This window comes from Rhipicephalus sanguineus, unplaced genomic scaffold (genome assembly GCF_013339695.2).
Source record: "Rhipicephalus sanguineus isolate Rsan-2018 unplaced genomic scaffold, BIME_Rsan_1.4 Seq1095, whole genome shotgun sequence".
Classification (NCBI taxonomy): domain Eukaryota; kingdom Metazoa; phylum Arthropoda; class Arachnida; order Ixodida; family Ixodidae; genus Rhipicephalus; species Rhipicephalus sanguineus.
Window position 1 is genome coordinate 48,395 of NW_023614312.1, and position 19,133 is coordinate 67,527.

Here is a 19,133-nt window from a genome sequence, read left to right on the forward strand (position 1 = left end):
GAACTCGCGTTCCACACGCACACCTATAATAACTATGTACCGATGCCTATAGATAAGTGGCTTGTACAATTTATCTCGATTATTTGCTGCAGATCCTCCCTTTTATGTCAAGAAAGAGCTGGCGCCTGTGTTGGGATTTTCTGGCATATTTTTGGCCGGGGTAGTGAGCTCCTCTACAAGGTGAGTCGTCACACGACGCATGCAAGCACCCTCGTCATAAATAAAAGTACACACAACACACACACACACACACACCACACACACACACACACACAATATATATATATATATATTATATATTATATATATATATATATATATATAATATATATATATATATATATATATATATATATGTGACGCTATGAATGAGACGTCCAGCGGCTCAGACGCCATTACTTTATTCCATTCACGCGCACTTCTTCCTCGTCGGCATCTACCAGCCATCCCTGCATGCCTGCTTACGTCACAGGATTCCCCCTCCCCCCGGAAGAATGCGCGAGTTACGAACAACAAAGCATGAACAAGCAGTCTTAGAAGCAAAAAATGTCGAAATGCGCAGTAGTTCCATGTCACCATGAGGTTCCGTTAACTCGCACAAAGACTTCACAGAAGAGGCCAGCAGTCCGGGGATATCAAGGAGAGCTCTGGTGGGCGAGGCTGGCTGTTGCGTTCTGGACAACACATGTGCACCTTGCACGTGGAAACTGGTGTTGATACATCTTGTATTCTGGCGAGGAATGAGCGAGGTTGTAACGGCTTGGAGCACCAGCGGCTCGAATTTCGTAGGTGTCGCTTTCTTTGTCGTGAGGGTACACATGCGTCGCTACCAGTTCGCGTATTCGTTGACCGAGACTGAAGGGGCGATCTCTGTGTCCTTCCGGAATACAGGATGTGGTTTTGCGCCTCTTTGGTCGTTTTCTGTCCTGTTGTCTGAGTAGCTTTGGCCGCAGGCAGAGTCGTGATCTTTGCTGGAGAAAACTTGCTTGACGTTCCCTCTTGCGAAAATGTCTTGATTTTCTTGAATTTGATGTCTTGTTTGTCTTGACACCTTGAATTTGTCGTCGCTTCAGTTGACTCGCTTGTAAACGTCTTCCTTTAAGCCGTGACTGTTGTTTCGATGTCTGTAGTTGTCCTTGTCGGACAACATGTCGCTTAACCTGGCTGATTTGCTTGGGCTTGTCTCGTTGATGTTGCGGCCGATGTGCTGATGTGGCATTCTTTTCAGAACATGACTTTCCTTTTCGTCGTGAGTGAATGCAGAATTCAATGGGTCGTTGGTGCACAAAGGGCTAATGCTTGGCGGGTCGGGCTTTGATGGTGGTATGTCAGAATGATTAGAAAGCTTCTCACAGGGTTCCACGACGCCTTTAACTACGAATGCTTCTGGCAGTTGGCCGCGTGCGAGGTTCGATGCATCTGAGCCTTCGGGATTGCTTCGACTCTCGCGTATGTGGGTGCTGATCAATCGTGAGGGTGACTCAACATTGCTTCTCCTTTCAAGTGGGTGAGCATTAGACGACGATACCGCAGCAGAGATGTCTTGGTTAGGTTCCGGTTGCGAATACTGGTAACACTTCGTAAGTGTTGAATTAAAACCTTGTGGCGAAAGTGACTGGGTATCTTCCCGATGCGTCAGCTGCTCCATCCTAACCTCAGCGTGCTTATGAGGCGGGCAGTGAACATTATGAGCAATCGAAAAGCCAAGTGACGGAAAACCAGGTGGCGGGCCACGGATGCGAGGTGAGGAACCACGTGCATCGGGTACGTCAGTAACCTCGAGTGCTGTAATGCTGTGACGGCTGAGAAAAGGCCGATTTTTTGCACATGGGAAACCTGGTGGAAAGCTGGGTCTTTGAGGTAAAGGACCTGGATGTCTTTTAGTGAACGAATGCTTTAACTTGTTGCTTGGAAATTCAAAGGTCGTGCTCGTCGTCGTTTGACTATGATGGTAGCTACGAAGGGGATGCTTGTTACTGCGACGACAGAGTTGAAATGTCCCGAGTTGGTGGGTAATAGGCGAGTCTTCATGGTATTCTTTAAAACGAACGATCATTCTTCTTTGATTTTCTTCCAAGATTCTTCGTTCTGAAAGATGTGTGAGGTAAAATTTGAAAGCCTCACCGGTGACGTAGTCGTTAAAGTTGGCGACCATGTCCCGTTCCGTCCATGATGCAGCGGTAGCGTGGCGTTCAAAGAGGTTGAACCAGTCCTCTACGGGTCCATCGTCCGCTGATCCGGCGTACTGTGGGATGTGAAGGTCTGTTGCTGATGCCGTCATGATGCGGGCGTTGTGTGCAGCTAGGATCTGCTTCGGTGGTCCGTGTATGGTCAGGGCGTCTTGTTGAGAACTTCGATGATGACGTGCGGCTGATGAAGTGGCTGCTAGGTCTTCATCCTGTCGACTTGTGTGACGCTATGAATGAGAGACGTCCAGCGGCTCAGACGCCATACTTTTATTCCATTCACGCGCACTTCTTCCTCGTCGGCATCTACCAGCCATCCCTGCATGCCTGCTTACGTCACTATATATATATATCTTTATATATATATATCTATATTTATATATATATATATATATATATATATATTATATATATATATATATATATATAATATATATATATATATATATATATATATATGAACCACAACCGGCTTATTCACATCTTGTCAAGTGTCAAATATAGGTTCACGATCAGATAGGATGGATAAGGTTAAGGGAGGGACATGGCGAAAAGACTAGATGAAAACAAAGCAAGAATATAGCATATGCCTTCGTAAGCATAGACAAATTTTCGGCATATCAGCGTATGTCATTTTCTAGAAATTTTATTCTGCCTGCGTTAAATGCAACGAGGGTGTGCTGATGCATTCCTCTTTTGCAGCTATGACGAAAAGGGCTTCTTTTGCCTCTCTGGTATGCTTACGAAGGCATATGCCATATTCTTGCCTTGTTTTCATGTAGTTTTTTTGCTATGTCCACCCTTCATCTGATCCATCCCATCTGATTGTTAACCTACATTTTGACACTTTGCAAGATGTGATTAAACTAGTTGTGAGTTTGCGCACCACCTGTCCTGTAGTCCCTGTCGCGTAATCCGAAGTGCAACAAGAAATCATGAAGGAAATCCGTCACCGAGCGGACATGATAGCGCCTTTAGAAATTTACTGGCAAATGAGATGTTGCCAATTTTCAATCGATGTGGCGCCTTATATATTTCAGTGCCGTTTCATCCATCATCAACTCGCAAGCTGCCGTCTTGTACGTGGACGTGTTTTCCCAGTACTTCCCAATAAAGAAAAGTGGCTTCCAGGGCCACAAAGGGACTTGGTAAGCCCGCTCTACCGCAAAGCTTACCTCACATATTATTGCACAGTGGAGTCAGCCCTGCAGTTTCGGAGAGTTACCTCTTAAGGGGTCGTGTCCGCTATGAACGATGCTTTCATTGCGTTTGCCTTCACCTGTCACTATAGCCCCGTTATACTCACTGAAATAGCATTTGAATGCGCACTTCCTTCACCAGCACAAATGAAGTCACCGACTTCGCTTCCTTATTTATTACTCCAGACCTACATTAATTATGTCAACTTAGTTTCGCCCCTTCCCAAGTGCCAGATCCTACTTTCTGGACAAAGAAAGAAAGAAAAAGAAAGAAGAAAGAAAGAAAGACAAAGAAAGAAAGAAAGAAAGAAAGAAAAAGAAAGAAAGAAAGAAGAAAGAAAGAAAGAAGTGACATTTACAGGAATCGCGAGACAGGCAACCATAACATAACAGTTACTGTGCTTTCGTAACTGGCTCTTTCTTACAAATGCTCATTTTCAGCCTTTGCATCAGGCATAGTTATGACTGCTTACAGCCTGGCGGTTCCTTTCATTGGCTCTACGATGAGAGTAAGTACACGATGTCGAAATGCGCGATATTAGAAATGTGGACGACCATCTCCGAGTGTTAACAGTGCCAAAAAAAAATTAATCTTAGAAGTACATTTTTGATGATAGACGACAAATGTTGCGTCACAGGCCACGAACTGGTACTTCACATTAAACGTCTTAACTTTAACTTAACTTCTGTAATGCTGAAAAGACGACAAAATTCGGGGTTCGTTAATTTCAACATGCCGAGGGATGGCGAGAGGTGACCATGTTGGAATCTGTTACGATAGATGCATTTTGTAATTTGTTTCCTTGGCCGGCAAGCCGGACAGAGTCTATTACAGGAATATAACAGATGAAAGTTATAGTTGTACTGCTTCAAAACACTTCCGAATTGGCAGCAGGCCACTCCAGCAATTCCGTTCAGAGTTTTAGCATGGTGTAGTTGAGCGGGCCCAACGGCTGCAATGCGCGCCCCGTCGTGCGAGCTGGCTGTAGTTCACTGGGTAATTCGCACTATTCCGCGAAGATTTTACATTCATACGTTCATGCTCACTAATAGACACAAATAATACAACGCTCCTTGCCCCCATTTTACAAACAATTAGAGTACAAAATGCAATAAGAGAAGCTAGATGCGTACATGCTTCGTCTTTTTGAACCGATCTCTTCTTTGTTTTGGCATTTGCTGAGTGTGTTTGCTGCATGTTTTTCCTCGCCCTGTACTGGGTCAATAATAAACTGCCCCGGTGTTCGCAAAATTCATATTACGCTGGAAACGTTTGTTAGAAAACATGCCCGCCAACCGAAGTGGCGGAGTGCTGAAACTCTTTGCCTCCATTCACATAGCTATATTTAGAAAAAAAAAGAGAGAGACAAAACAGCACGGGTACGTAGTAATAGCTAGAAACGGTTCATTATCCAAGAGCTCGAAATCGTACAGTGCCAGAAAACAGGGTCAGAAAACACGAGGGACAAGGAAGGAGGATGAGGGCGATAACATGACGCGGTTCGCTGAACAAATTAGCCTAACAACCCGATTTCACTCGACAATAATTTTTTTCCTAGAAACCCCAAACTATATACGCCCCCTTTTTATTTTCTTTTCCTGTCCATTCCACTTAGTAAAGGAAACAACGTGGACCACCAAACAAACCTAGTAGCGAAGCATGGTATAGCTCGAAATAACAGAAAACAACTCGATGATTATGTATAAACAAGCCAATATCTGACCACATATTATGCCATGACGCTTTTTGGTACGGCTTGACAGGAAAAGGCAATGAACTGGCTATGAACTCTGCACAGATAGCTAAAAGTATCGTGCAGTGTTAACAGCAGTTGTGGTTGCATTGACTGTAGCTAGTTCTTTCGAAGAGAGGTCACGTTCGATATTCAGGCTACTCAAGAGCCAGCGATGCGTTTTGTGCTTATTTTGCGGCGATGCTGCATTGTCGATGAGGGCGGAAGGCATGGGGAGGGATGGCGTGAACTTTTTTCCGAGCTCTCTTTTAAGTAGCACAATTTGTTGGCAGATCTTCGTGCTGATCAACAGTGCCGTGACGGGCCCCTTCGTCGGCCTCCTCGTGCTCGCAATTCTGTTCCCTTTCGCCAACTCCAAGGTGAGAATCAAAATTGTTTGGCATATCTTGATGTCCGAGCTGCCGAAACTTAGCGAAAATGGCGGATAACGAAGGACACATCCCCGCATATCCATTAGACAGTAGAGCATAGTAACAAAAAAGTCTTACTTTTGGCAAGGCGCAGTGAACGATCGAGTGACGAGGCAAATTAGAAGGAAAACATGCGTGCTTTCTTCGCCTCTTCCCTCGTACTGCATGCCTTGTCAAAATAATACTCAAAACCGACACGTACAGTTTATTGATATTCGCTATAGTATAAACTGGCGTCCGTGAAGCAGTGCGAAGCCAGCGATGCCGCTGACTGTAGAGATAAATAAATACGCAACAGCGATCATTGGGTACCTCCCACATACCGACGGTGCGCCAGCAGAAAAAATGAACGACTGGCGGGCAAATCGCACCGCGATCGAAAAGCAAGTCCTCTCTGGCCGATGTTTTCTCTGTCGTGGAAGACACGAGGCAATAATTTTATGTTTGCGCTTTCTCCTCATTCAATGATCTGAGAAGATTCAAGGGAAAGCGTCAGTTCGACTCGACACTTTCTTGCTAGTTTAGGATACTAAGCACATCATCAGGTACCGCTTTTTACTGGCTTTTTGTATAGTCTCCACGCAAGTTCTATAGGGAGCGTGTATAGCTTCTTCGAGAGCAGCAAATTTTTTTCTTCATACACATTTAGGCGCGCGCTTTGTCCCACGTGTCCTGTTGCTACTCCTGCGTGCCTGTGTCATGACACAAAACAAACGCGCTTTGGTTTTTTGCACCAACGTTCACAATCGCGTATATCGACCTAACATCTCTCGCGCGCGTTCACTTTCCTCTGCAGGGAGCTGGAGCTGCGACATGTCTGACCATTGCGTTCCAGCTATGGCACATGATCGGTAGACTGCGCAGCGGCATCCTTCCTCATCGCATGCCGGTAACGTTGGACTACTGTCCCGACAATACGACGGCTGGATTCGATACAACCGAGTATCCGTCAAACACGACGGACTCTGCAGGGTATGTCCCCATTCATTCATTCTGCCGCCGTCGCGCTAAAATGTATTAAAGTTAAAGCTCGATCTAACGAAACCCGATTTAACGAAGTTTCTCCAGAAATAACTGAGTAAAGAAAGCAAAGATTTCCTTTCAGTTCTCTGCAGAGACGGGTTTTTCTTCGAGCCTGCGCCCTAACGCTATTGCATTAAAACGTCCAGGCTACTCAGGGCCCTACAGCTTTAGTGTGACGAGGCTGCACGCCGCGCCCATGGATGGAGCAATGGACTCGGCAGTCGGTAGCGCTCTTACGTGCCGGATGGTGCTACGGGCGGCGGTGGTTGGTTTCGTGATTTCACGGCGCTGATTGTCCCTCGCAGCTTTCTGGCTCGGCCTGCTCGCGCGATCACTTCATTCGTTCTCCGCGTCTCCGCATATCGTTCGCCCGTCATTGCTTCACGTAACCGTCTTTCTGGCTTGCATCGCCTGGACATGGTGCCCCCTATGTGCGGGCGACATGGGGGGGGCTCCATGTCAGGGCCCCTTTGGGCCGCCCTCGCGGACTTTTCACATGCACAAGAGTAGATTGCTGGCAAGAACAATGACCTGGTAGTACGTTACAATTTTAGATTTCGAAGAGCCGAAAATTCCTTTTCTTCCCCATTTAATGAATTCATTCGAGCGTCCCCATCACTTCGTTAGAACGAGTGTCAACTGTATATTATATGCATCGATGGTGACTGACATCTGGTTTTTGTTGTTTCGTCTCCCTTAAATATCCATCGCGACGCTGTGCGGTTTTTCCCGCAACACAGCTGAGGACCTCGATCCATATTCATTATGAATATATAGTTGCCTGGGCCACACGTCAACAAAAGTTCAAGCTTAACCGCAGACAAGGCGCAGCCGACAGACGATTAACAAGCGCCGGCAGTCTTGTCTGCATTGTCGTCAGCCACCTAGTATACTATATAGCTGTTTGCATTTATTGTGCGTTTTTAATGCGAGATCATTAATTGGCCCATTGTGCGATCCCGCTGCAGTCAGAAGGCGGTGGCAGAAAAGCGGCACACAAATTGCGTTGTCTTCGAGACGGCGCACGTGATTGTTCGAAAACCGAGCGTTGGAAAGCGAACGTTCGAAAAACGAACGCTGGCGGACGATTGACTACACTGTAAAAAAAAAAGTCCTTTGATTCCTTTCGGAGAGTCCTGACTTGGCTCCCTTTAAAGAGCGTGAAGGTCGCAGCAAGACCATCCCCACCGTTGTGGTGTCTACGTCCACTGGAAGCCCTGATAACCATTCCCGAAATACAAAAGAAAAGACATTCGTCATATTTGGCCCTACAACAAACCACACTACTGTTCCTGCATGAAAAACACAGTGGACGCCTTCACATTTACACGGATGGGTCAGTTACTTCTGCAAGCTCAGCAGAGGCAGTGGTCATTCCCAAGAAATTCGTCACCATAAAATTCAAGACATCGCATTTGACATCATCGACGGCTGCAGAACTCACCGCCATCCGTGCTTCTCTAGAGTTCGTGGTTTAAGAACCGCCAGAGGCATGGTTAGTCTTCTCCGACTCCAAAGCAGCCCTCCAGTGCATTACGTCGCCATATCATCATGGACCAAATGAACAATTAGTCGCTATCATAAGACTGCTCCATCACCGCGCTATGGAGAAGAAGCACAACATAGCGTATCAGTGGATACCGGGCCATTGCGGTATCTACGGAAATGACCGCGCAGATGAAGCCGCCCGATCTGCTCATGATGCTGTCCATTGTGCAGCCACGCCGTTATCAAGAACGGACGCCGCTACAAGGCCTCGTTCACTTGCGCGTGAACTGACACTCGCACAGAGGAACTCGACGGAATTTGCCAACGCCCGTATTTACAACTTGGACTCAAATCTACAGCTCCGTCTTCCGTTGGGAATAACTAGAGCTGAGGAGACGCCCCTGTGCCGCCAGTGGCTCGGGGTGGCCTTCACGAATGCTTACTCATTTCAAATCGGAATGGCCAGCAGCTCGACATGTGATAACTGTACCTGCTAGGAGACAATCGCCCATCTTCTCTGAGAGTGTCATCGCTTCAGTGCGCCAAGAACTTTCACAAGTGTTAGACAGGCTTGACAATCGCCCATTGTCGGAGGAAAAGGCCTTAGGGCACTGGCCGAGACTGTCCTCGGCCCGGAAGGCTTTGAGAGCGTTATTGCGTTTCTTGCGGACAACTGGTCTCAGAGACAGACTTCAAGCAGTGTCGTTTATCGTATTATTCTTCTCCTTTTTCTTGTTCTCCTTTCTGTAACATCTCTTTTCTATCATCTTTTATTCCCCTTACCCCTTTCCCATGGCGCCGGGTAGCCAGCCGGTCTGAGAATTGGCTAACCCTGTCCTTCCGTTTTTCTTTTGCTCCTCCTCCTTTTTAAAGAGGCACATGAACTCTCTTTGGGGACCATTGTACTCTCTCGGGAGAGTCGTGTGACCCACAAGAGAGTTAACGTGCCGCTTTAAAGAGAGTCATATACGTGGCTAGTCAGGACTCTCCGAAAGGAGTCACACATACTCTTTTTTTCTTAGAGTGTAGGTGGCGCCCAAGCTTCGCTTGTTAACCGCCACGGACAAGCGAAGCTTGTCTGTGGCGGTTAACAACGTAACATGAGTACGTGGCATTCGCTCTTGAGTTGCACTACGACTGTTCCGATTGGGTGTATGGCGATGAAAGCCGGTTTCAATAATGCGCGATTCGCCGTCTACGATATGAAACGCGTTGAACCACAGGAGCAGCCGTTGACATAGCGGTTGTCTCTGATGACGTTCACCTCTTGCTCGACATGAAACCGCCTCCCGAAGTCATAGACGCGTGTCTCAATGCGTATGGTAAGCTTGTGCCCATCATTGTAGGCGATCCGTCCAAACATAATGCAGTCGTGTCGTGGTCCTGCAGATCGGTGTACCCGACGCTAGTTGATGACGAAGGATGAGTCGAGTGCTCTCGCGGAGGTCGATTCGCACACGCCAAGACGGGCGAGCGGCACATACGCGGCTATCACAACCGGCCGAATGCGAATGTAAAGACTCGTCTCGGGCTCGTTCCGGGTGGCAGTATGAATGTGCACTACATAAGAGACCCGTGCTGTCCCTCAAAGTCGTTTGAAGCCAAGTTCAACCTCGTTATAGCCAAGTTCTGCCTATATAAAGCCAAGTTCAACCTCTTTACAGCAATAAATAAGCATGGCACCGATAAACTTCGCTGTGTATGAGCTTTCCGCGGCTTAGTGCAAGCTGGCGATCGACTTTTTTGCTTTGATTTTGTTTTGTCTTTCTGTGCCAACCGTATTCCCGACCGATATCTACAAAACCCTGCTACGCTGGGGTTGTTCATAACAGCAGTTTACAACGAATCCTGATGAAGGATGTACCGTTAAAGATGGCTGCCAGTCGTCAACCACCGAAGAGCTTAGTGAATACCGACCGTCGGCCCGTATTCACAAGTTCTTACGCTAAGTTCCTTTGTGAGAGCACCTTCCATGACCAACCATAATTTTGTACGTATTAGTGAAGGCCGCCAAGCATTGCCAACCAGCGATTTACAGGGACCTGTCGTTCTTACTTGGACGCGTTCGGTGGCGTTGTTTCATTCAACCCTTGTCGCATGCACGTGCACGCAGGTCGGAAGACGTCTTCATGCTCTACCGTCTTTCATCGTTCTGGAGCAGTTTCTTCAGCGTCATCGTCACCATCGCTGTAGGAGTTGTTATCAGCCTCCTCACAGGTAATACCTTTACGGGACCGTTTTGAAACATGCACTTAGCCTAAAATGTTTTAATGATGTCTCAGACACGCCAGTAAATCGATGACTGCGTGGTGCTAATTGGTTCATGTTGACTCTAAGTATGCGCTGATTGCAGGTATCCCATAAGAGAACTCAAACGGGATACCGACACGGTCCTGTTAACCCGCGTCCGTCCGAGTTCTTTTATGTGATACATGCAATCAGCGCGTACTAAATGCCTTGTATACGCAGTGCACATTTTCTTTAACACAGTTAGACGGGCCCCCTGGAAAGGCATATATTGGCTTTATCATTTGACTGTGTATTGGGCCCTTTAGCCTGCCTCACGCAATAGAGGCGTGCGATGAAACTTCTATTCACATATTTAGACAGTATCGGTCAGCTTGACAAACTTTAGTTGCACCTTGAATGCACACAATGAAAGACTATCAGCGCACGTCCACGCCCACGAGCCAAAAAACTCAGTCTTTTTTTGTATGTTAACATTTTATGTCATATTTTTCTCTCTCTCTCCGTGCCTTTCCCCCAATCCCTTTCCCCACGCAGAGTAGCAAGTCAGCAATTTGTATACACCGGCTAAATTTTCTGCCTTTCAATAAGAGTCCTCTCTCTCTTATACATTCGTACCACACAAACAAAGCGTGTTTCTTTGGTCTGTTAGTCACTTTGAGTAATTAATTAACTAAGTTATTTACTTATATTTCCCAAAGCAGAGCGGATGTGAGCACATCGTGATGTTAGACATTATATGTTCGCAAATTAGCATACCTTACTCTCGTTCGCCCTCAACTCGAGTACGCTTCCCCTATTTGGTCGCCTCACCAGGAATACCTTACAGACATATTGGAACGAATTCAGAACAAGGCAAGCCGCTTCATTTCTAACGATTACAGCTGTCAGTCTAGCGTGACACAAATCAAAGTTAACCTTTCGTTGCAACCTTTGAGTACTCGACATGACATTGCCTTGCTGACACTGTTTCACAACTTCATTCATTCATCTCGAACAACACTAGCATGCTTGAAAAGACGCTACTTCACGTCATACAGGCTTCATAATCACTTTAGCTATACCCGCATTTACGGATCAACACGTGCATTCAACTGCTCTGCGCTTCCACGTGCAGTTCGATGTTGGAATTCCCTGCCGGATAGCATCGCATGTCTGACAAACATTGATGCATTTCGTGACCCATTGACCAGTTATCTGGCCAACGAGGTGTAAAAATGTTTGCCATTATCGCAGTGTGCTCTATGTGCTGTAACCTTTTTGCAATTTCTGACTGTATAGCACCGTAGTGTCGCTTTTCTTTTTTTTTTCATTCGATCCCTAGTACTGTAAGATTTCAATTGTGCTTGATTAGATATCAAATAGCAAAAAGCTTTTACGAACTAAAATCTTTGCGAGTTGGGTCCTGATCTATTGCGGGGACTCATCTAGCCACATGATCAGCGAATGCGGGTGGCCGATAACAAGCAGTTATTACGAACAAAATGCCCCGCGGATTCAGGTCTCGACCCTGGGCCTAGCTTGCTTTAGATGCTGCGAGTGCGTTCAACGTTTGCTCGTACTGCGCCGTGATATACAAAAGGAGTAGTCATTAAGCGGCGGCGGCCAAGGAGTCTCCAGAGAAGAAAGCTTGCCGCGAGCGCAGCCAATTATAAACACGTCCTTGCTGACGCTTGCGTCACGAATCTGCTAGGGCGGTCGTCCAGCTGCACCTACTGGTTATTCTCGAAGAAGCTGCCAGCCAAATGAATTTGTCTCTGCGTGTTTTGTTTCTTTTTCCACACCGCAAAACAGTTTTACTTTCCGTGAAGGAAGCGTTGATTTGGGCATGAGATTACACAACGCGACCCGCAAGTGCGAGCGAGCAGCAAAAAACGAAAAGCGTTGTGTTATTGCGCCACAGCGGTACGCAGGTGGCTGAGCACCAAATTACGTAAGAAAAACACATCCACTGAATTCCGATCCGCTTCATTTCTCTGCTCTCTCGGCCACTCAGGCGTTACAAGGAACAGTGAGTAAACAGTGCACAACAAGAATGACCTATGATCTAAAGCTGCGGTTGTGAATATGTTAATCAGCTATGGATAGCGAATGAGACTTCGGGCTGGAGCACTTATGGTAAGGTAGACATTCACGTTTAAGGTGGTCTGCAGCAATGTAACACTTGTGGGAGCGAATTCACAGAACTTCTCTTTCGTAAGTTCGTTTCCCGTTGGTCAGCCGGCTTCCCTAATGATATGCCCCGCATCGTGTTTGGCTGAAATATTCTCTTACGAAAATTTTTATCGTAAGGCGTTTTTGTGAATACAGGCGCTGCTCCATTGCCCGTCCGTCTTGTTCTTCTTCTTTTTTTTTATTTTTTTTTTTTGCTCCTCGTCAGTAATATAATATAATAATATGGCATGCACGAGTGTATTTCGTACATTCTTCTTGGCCCGTATTCACAAAAACGCCTAACGCTAGAATTGTTCGTAATAGAAAATTTCAGCCAGTCTCGATGCTCGGCATATGATTAACGAGGCCGGCTGGTCAATGGAAAAATGAGCACTTACGAACGAAATCTTCGTGAGATCGGCCTGTGTTGCTAACCACGAGCCCGATTATTGTAATACCCGAGGATATTAACCTTTGCCAGGAGGCGCTTTCCTTTCTTTTTCACTTTTCGCAATCCCTCGAGGACACAGAAGGCTATCAGTGACCTACTGAAGCTTTTGTGAAGCACCGGCCTCAGTAAACGACCTGCTGTGCGTTTGCGTGTACGTATGCAGTGCTCCCTATCCCCACTTTTTTGTCGCACTCTTTTACCCCCTTTGTAGGGTAGCAAACCGGACGCTCGAATGGCTGAGCCCCATGCCTTTCACCTATTTCTCACGCTTACTCTCGTGTGCGATCTGTACATATCGGAGTACTCTTACGGCTCCACCCCTTCCACCTGTTCCCTTCTATTCCGAACAAGAATCTCTTCTTTGAATACTCCGGAGTTCGAAGCAACGCACATGCTTTTAACGACGCCATAACGGGGAGTTCCGGGATCATTTTTATTACCCACAGAGAGAGAGGTCATTTGGGGTTCTGTGCACTCAAAGCACGGTATAAGCGAGCGTACTTGCACTTGACCTCATCGGAATGTGACCGCCGCAGCTGCGAATCAAACAGACGGCCTGCAGCTGCAGGTCGTGTGCATATCGTGTGTTTGTTGACTGCAGATTGCGGCAGCAGCTAAGCCTAAAATGGTGGTCTAGATAACCAACGTAGAAAACCGTAAAATATCCTTCTACAGATATGTCAGCCATTTTACAACGACTGGCAGTTCTGAAATATTATGTCGGGAAAATTGAAGCAAAACCGCTAGGGTTGCCAGGCACGTAATAAGCTATACAAGCATGTAGCAGCAAAGTTTCATTGGTTATGTACACACCATTGTGCGTGTGTTTGTAAACGGAAGCTTAAAGAAACGCTGACACAAAATTGAAACCTCAGGATGTTTGTGTTGTAGATTTCCCTGTATACGTGGGCACTTCTGGCCGACTATTAGTGGCAGACGTTTACTTTAAGATACTTTAATTTGGTTTTAAAGTAAGCGTGAGTGCTCATCTGACTTGGCAGCGCCTAGCAACATCGCCACTGGTATGACGTAGATCGAGGCCCCTTGTGACGTTCCACGAGTAAAGCGAGTATTGTGGACGTCACATAAGGTTTGCGGGACGCTCACATTACCACGACTGGCACCCGGCGAGGGCTATTGTTCCTCACCGCTCTCGCTCTGTTGTCGGGCTGCTCTCAAGGTGGTTCTGGCTGCTCAGGAATGCTTTTACTTTTACCTACCCACATGGTTCCATTCCTTACCACGCGCGCGGCCCCGATTTGAAAACTGCGCTTCTTCAACGGCACCAAAGCTGGAGTACACGTGGTCTTAGGCTCTCCCTCGCTGTGGAGGGGGGGGGGGGGGACGAGTTTCTCGTGGTTTTATGCGGGCGTTTCGAAGTGACGCAAAATTGGTCGCAATAAACGACGCTGGCATTGATTACGTTGGAGCATTTGCGATTCAGTTTCGGGATTACCAGACACGAAGCTACAATTACAGCACAAAAGTCACAAAAATTTCGCTTTCAGGGCTCCTTTAAAGATAAATATCTTTAAAGGTAAGTGCCAATACGGCGTGCCTTATAATGATAGCTTGGTTTTGGCACGTAAAACCACGTTTTTAAGGCGAAAGCCTTAGATGCCTCCTCCAGGTTGCCACTGACTTTCGAGTAAATGTCGCCAAACGACGAGCAAAAAGTCGCCAATAGTCGCCATTTTTTACAAATTTCGCCAAAAAAGTCATCATTCTAGATATGTGCGGCGAACCTAGTAATAAAATTTCTGGTCACATATAGCCCCGTAGAATGCAGTACCATCCAAGACCCTTAAATGATATTGACGTTTCTCAATGCCAGTCGTATCGCCCGCTTCACCATGGTAGTGCATGGTGCTGCTTCTCCGACTATCCGCAAGATTTGCACGGTGCTGCAAGGGTGAATGAATGAAACGCTCATGATATCCTTCCATCCCTGTCAGCTCGTTTCAAAGGTAAAAGTGTGGTAAACCATGGGCGAAAACCGTGAAAGCGTCGTTTGTAGACAGCTTTACGTACCCTATATGAATTAAAAGGATTAAAAGGTTTATTGAAGGTAACACGACAGAATTCTTACAGGAACCGATCATTAGTAAGTCTTACACGTTTTCAGTGTGAACCAGTGTGATATCGGACGCCACCGACCCTTTCTTATACTCCCTTATGTTTACATGCGTCAATGCGATGCGTTATTATGAACAGGTACACAATGTGAAATGTTATATAGCAAATGGTTTCATTGCACACGCTCACCGAGAACAGTAGAAAATACCTCAATAAATATTTTTATTGCACAAATAGCCGCGTATCCGCCTCTCTTCGCTATTCCAAAACAGTCTTTACGAGCTGAATGGAGGTACTGCAACAGCGAATAAGTTGCCAAGCTATTCAGAACAGTTCGAGCTTTGGCTGAACAAATGGTCGGGACACGCGGCCAACCTGTCGTCTAGCCCCTTCAGAAGCGAAACTTCAGAGAAGCTTAAAGCGCCGAAAGCTATAAACTAATTATAGTCAAATACTCCCCCGTCGCGGTTTGCAAGGCAGTTCGCTGACTTACGTTTTGCTAGAATGTCGCTGGGGGACGTTCCAGCCTCCTGCATCTAGATGAATTGAGGAGATACACACGAGTTACAGGACGGACATACCGAATGACGCGTAATGTGCACATTCTACTCGTGGGTCTAAAACCAAGAAAAATACAGAGAATGTTGCCGCTCATTCGTTGGGAAGACATTGAGCTTAGGATGCATAACTCAGTGGAGATCTAAGCCGAAAATCGCCAAAAATTCGCGATGTCACCATTCATAGTTTCAGGTCGCCACAGGCCTCTCAAATTCGCCAATTTGGCGAAAAGCAGCCACCAACTGGCAACCCTGGCCTCATCAAACACGAAAGTTCACCGGCAGCGTCAGCGTTCCGCGTCGGCGGCGTCAACACGAGTGATGCGAAAAATCATCATCACGTGATGACGTCACCATATGACGTCATTACGTCACAGATCGCCAAAATTAGTGACGTCATCGTGACGTTACATAGCGTGACGTCACATGATGACGCCATAACATGACATCGTCGCTTTGCACTGCCTCCGTGATCAGTGGGCCGATCATGGAGGCAGTGCAAAACCGGGTAAGGTGTAGAAGGCTTGTAATGCCTCCGATCCTGGAGAAAGTTCAAAACCACGTTAGGTGCAGAAAGGCTTTGGAAGGGACGCGGGAGGATCAGTACATGGACTGAAAAGAAAAAGAATGAGATGGTTTTCGCCTTCCAGTCGTCTTAGGCAAACGCATAAGGGACACTGTGAGTTTTTATTATTATTACATTAGAAAAATACCTCTGTATTCGTTTTCATTTATTTTCACTCGCCGACCATAAGATTAGCTAACGATGTGCCTAATAAGCTGTCAGTACCGTATTTAGGTGAGCTTGTGACATGGTGAATCGGACTAGTTGGATACTTCTCATAAGTACAACGTTACCGCCAGTGAAGGGGTTAAGATAACAGGTTATTCGTTCACGAAATTCGCTGACCTAATAGGACCGAAAATTCTCGTGCTTTGAAAACTATACTTAACTTTATCCGCAGACAGCTCTATCTTTCCAGCATGATTCACGGGTGACTTACTTTATCGTTAATAAGGCTCAGGTACTACACGAGATGAAATGAAACGACCGCGCATCTCAGTACGCTTGTGCTGCGCCCTGTTTCAGGCGGACGGAAAACTGCTGCCATGCACGAACACCTGGTCGACGACACGCTGCGTACAGCGTGGAGGAAATCGACGCGCCGTCGAGGCAGCCAACGCAACGAGCAGACGCCCAGTGCACCGGTGTCTACTACCGTGCGTATATACTACATGTGCAACTTGCACTGTAACGAACAATTCCTCAAACATGCGCGACGCTGCAGTAACTACGCATGCCCGGACTTCCCGACCCTCCCCCCTCCTCTCGCCTTTAATTTTTCAACGTAAACCCCCAATAAGAGGACCTATCAGGTCCTCCCATAAGCTGTCCCCCTCCCCTTCCCGTAAGCTTACCCCCCCACACCCCCCTCGAAAAATCATTTGTCCGCCCCTGCGCATGCCAGCAAATATGAGAAAGAAGCAGCCAACGGTTGACTCTTGCAATTTGCAGAAAACAGAAGCGGGGCGTTGCCAATACAGCTAAAACAAGAGCGTGAAAATTGATACGTCACAAGCCTTGAGGTCCTACTGAGACATAGGTGTGGTACGAAGAGCGAGATCTCGTGCCGTACGAACTGAAGGGATGGCACCAAAAATAAGCAGGAATAATCCAGCTCTTCATCAAGAAATTTTATATAGTTCTCTTATAAGGCGCGTTATCTTATAGGAAGTTTAACGGAATTTCTTCGGACTTAATTTTTCGGTCAGCCTAAAATTTTACTGAGCTGAAATTGAAAAAAAAAAAAGATCTCCAGTAATGTACAGTAGAATAAAAAACTACCCAATAAAATATCGTCGAGACGAAGTATACGATACGATATAATTAAATATGAAAATGAAAGTGTGTAAAGCTTGTGTTAAGCGTACCGCATTCACTCGCAAATACCGGCACTGACTAAATTTTGGCCATTATTGGCTAATGTCTGCTTATACTGAGTATCCACTATTATAACAACGTATTAAGGTAATACTTATGTACTATAAGCCCTGAAAGGATTGTTTGAGTCGCGCGATGCTATGTAAGTCGGAGGGAAAAACGTAGTCGAACTACGGAGGAGCGCTCAAGCATGTAGTTCAGCCCTATATTAAGCTGAATTATACTGTATCCTCACTTTGCGGCATTTTGTGCTTCCAGAATGAGTCGTTATTTCATTATGCGTTTACCCTTTTGATGCGGTGAGAGTAGAGATGCATTTCCATGTGATTACTTGCAAGTTTCTCCGAGTAAAGTAATAGCTGCACTCTTAATCAGGTACTGGCTAAATGCTGGCTATATCCAGGAAACCAGACGAAAAATGTCCGGTTTCCTGGATATATCTAGCACTTTAAGCGCGACCTGATTAAGAGTGTAGCGACGTTTCTCGGGGCCCATCTCTCCTTATGTACTCAACAATAGACAAATAAAACAGCCAGTTAAGTGAGGAGGTGTCATAAACACTTGTTTGGTGATGAATTTAGGTAGTGGGTTCTAAGAATTTAGTTAAGTGGGAAGTTTGAAAGCGTATGTTTCTTGCTACTCCATTTCACTTCCATATGGTTAAGATGCTGTGTTATAAGTAAAGAAAATTCTCTGTAATCATGTGTAACGAGAAAAATAAAAGCCAAATGATGGGACACTCGTCCAAAGCCTAGGTATTCTGATCAGCAGCTTGAGTGAAACGGCAGTCGACTGATAAAATCTGCCTTCTAAATATACAGATTCCCCATCGGTTTTCTTTATTTCTTTTTCAGGAAAGAACATCCCGTATTGCAGAAGATGTTCCCAAGCTCGCTATCGACAAGGAAGAACTCGAGAGATTAACGAAAGAAACACAAGTGTGATGATAACTCTTTTGTAAAAAGTGGCACTTCATTATTGAGATCAACACAAACGTCATACCATAAAAAATTTTAATTTGCCTTGGTTTAGGCCATTATATATAGTAAAAGCTTGTTAATTCGAACTCGAATAAGACTATAAAATTGTTCGAATTAAGCAGAGTTCGTATTAGCGGGCGGGCGCTAGAATGAACGAACATGACGCCACACTGCGCGGGCAGATACCAAGGAAGCCACCTTTGGACTCGTTATCGCGAATTAGGCGCTACTACATGTTTGTGGCAGGTGGTTTCGTAAATAAAGCTCATGGAGTTCTAACAGCGAACCGAATTAATTGACCAGTCAGTGATACGCCAGAAACAAGCACCGACATGCATTGATGTGTGCAGTGAGCCTTAATGTCGAAATGTACGACGCTACTTATGCTTCAAAACACGTTTATTTACATGGCAGAGTTAACGCAATCGAAATTAAAAGTAATCGGCAATTTGCATTCGCTTGCGTTTTCTTCTGTCGCGACTCCATGAGCATTGTTTTGTAGCTTGCCTAAAAGCTCCAGCGCAGCGTCCGGATTCTCATCTGCTGAGAAATGCTGCTGTTTCTTTGTTTGACATCTCTAGTTAATTCGGTTTGGTTTGGTTTTGTAGCACATTGTGATCATTCTGGGCCGACTTCTGCGATGAGCGACGAGAACCAGGGGCTCCC

The 19,133-nt window shown here is 46.0% G+C and overlaps 1 protein-coding gene across 1 annotated transcript; it reads left to right on the top strand.

The window, feature by feature from the left end:
* Positions 1 to 3,314: 3,314 nt before the first annotated feature.
* On the top strand, positions 3,315 to 18,507 carry LOC119376090 (sodium-dependent multivitamin transporter). Its single transcript, XM_037646057.2, has 7 exons — positions 3,315 to 3,334; positions 3,827 to 3,894; positions 5,412 to 5,498; positions 6,346 to 6,521; positions 10,174 to 10,277; positions 16,636 to 16,766; positions 18,342 to 18,507. Exons 2-7 carry the CDS (start codon positions 3,847 to 3,849, stop codon positions 18,429 to 18,431), a joined length of 636 nt encoding a protein of 211 aa, XP_037501985.1. The 5' UTR covers positions 3,315 to 3,334; positions 3,827 to 3,846; the 3' UTR covers positions 18,432 to 18,507.
* Positions 18,508 to 19,133: the final 626 nt, after the last annotated feature.

Bases quoted from the DNA above. Each gene is read 5' to 3' on its own strand.
- LOC119376090 (XM_037646057.2), top strand. From the start codon at position 3,847: ATGACTGCTTACAGCCTGGCGGTTCCTTTCATTGGCTCTACGATGAGA. The intron at 3,895-5,411 runs GTAAGTACACGA...ATTTGTTGGCAG, and splicing joins TCATTGGCTCTACGATGAGA to ATCTTCGTGCTGATCAACAG. The intron at 6,522-10,173 runs GTATGTCCCCAT...ACGTGCACGCAG, and splicing joins AACACGACGGACTCTGCAGG to GTCGGAAGACGTCTTCATGC.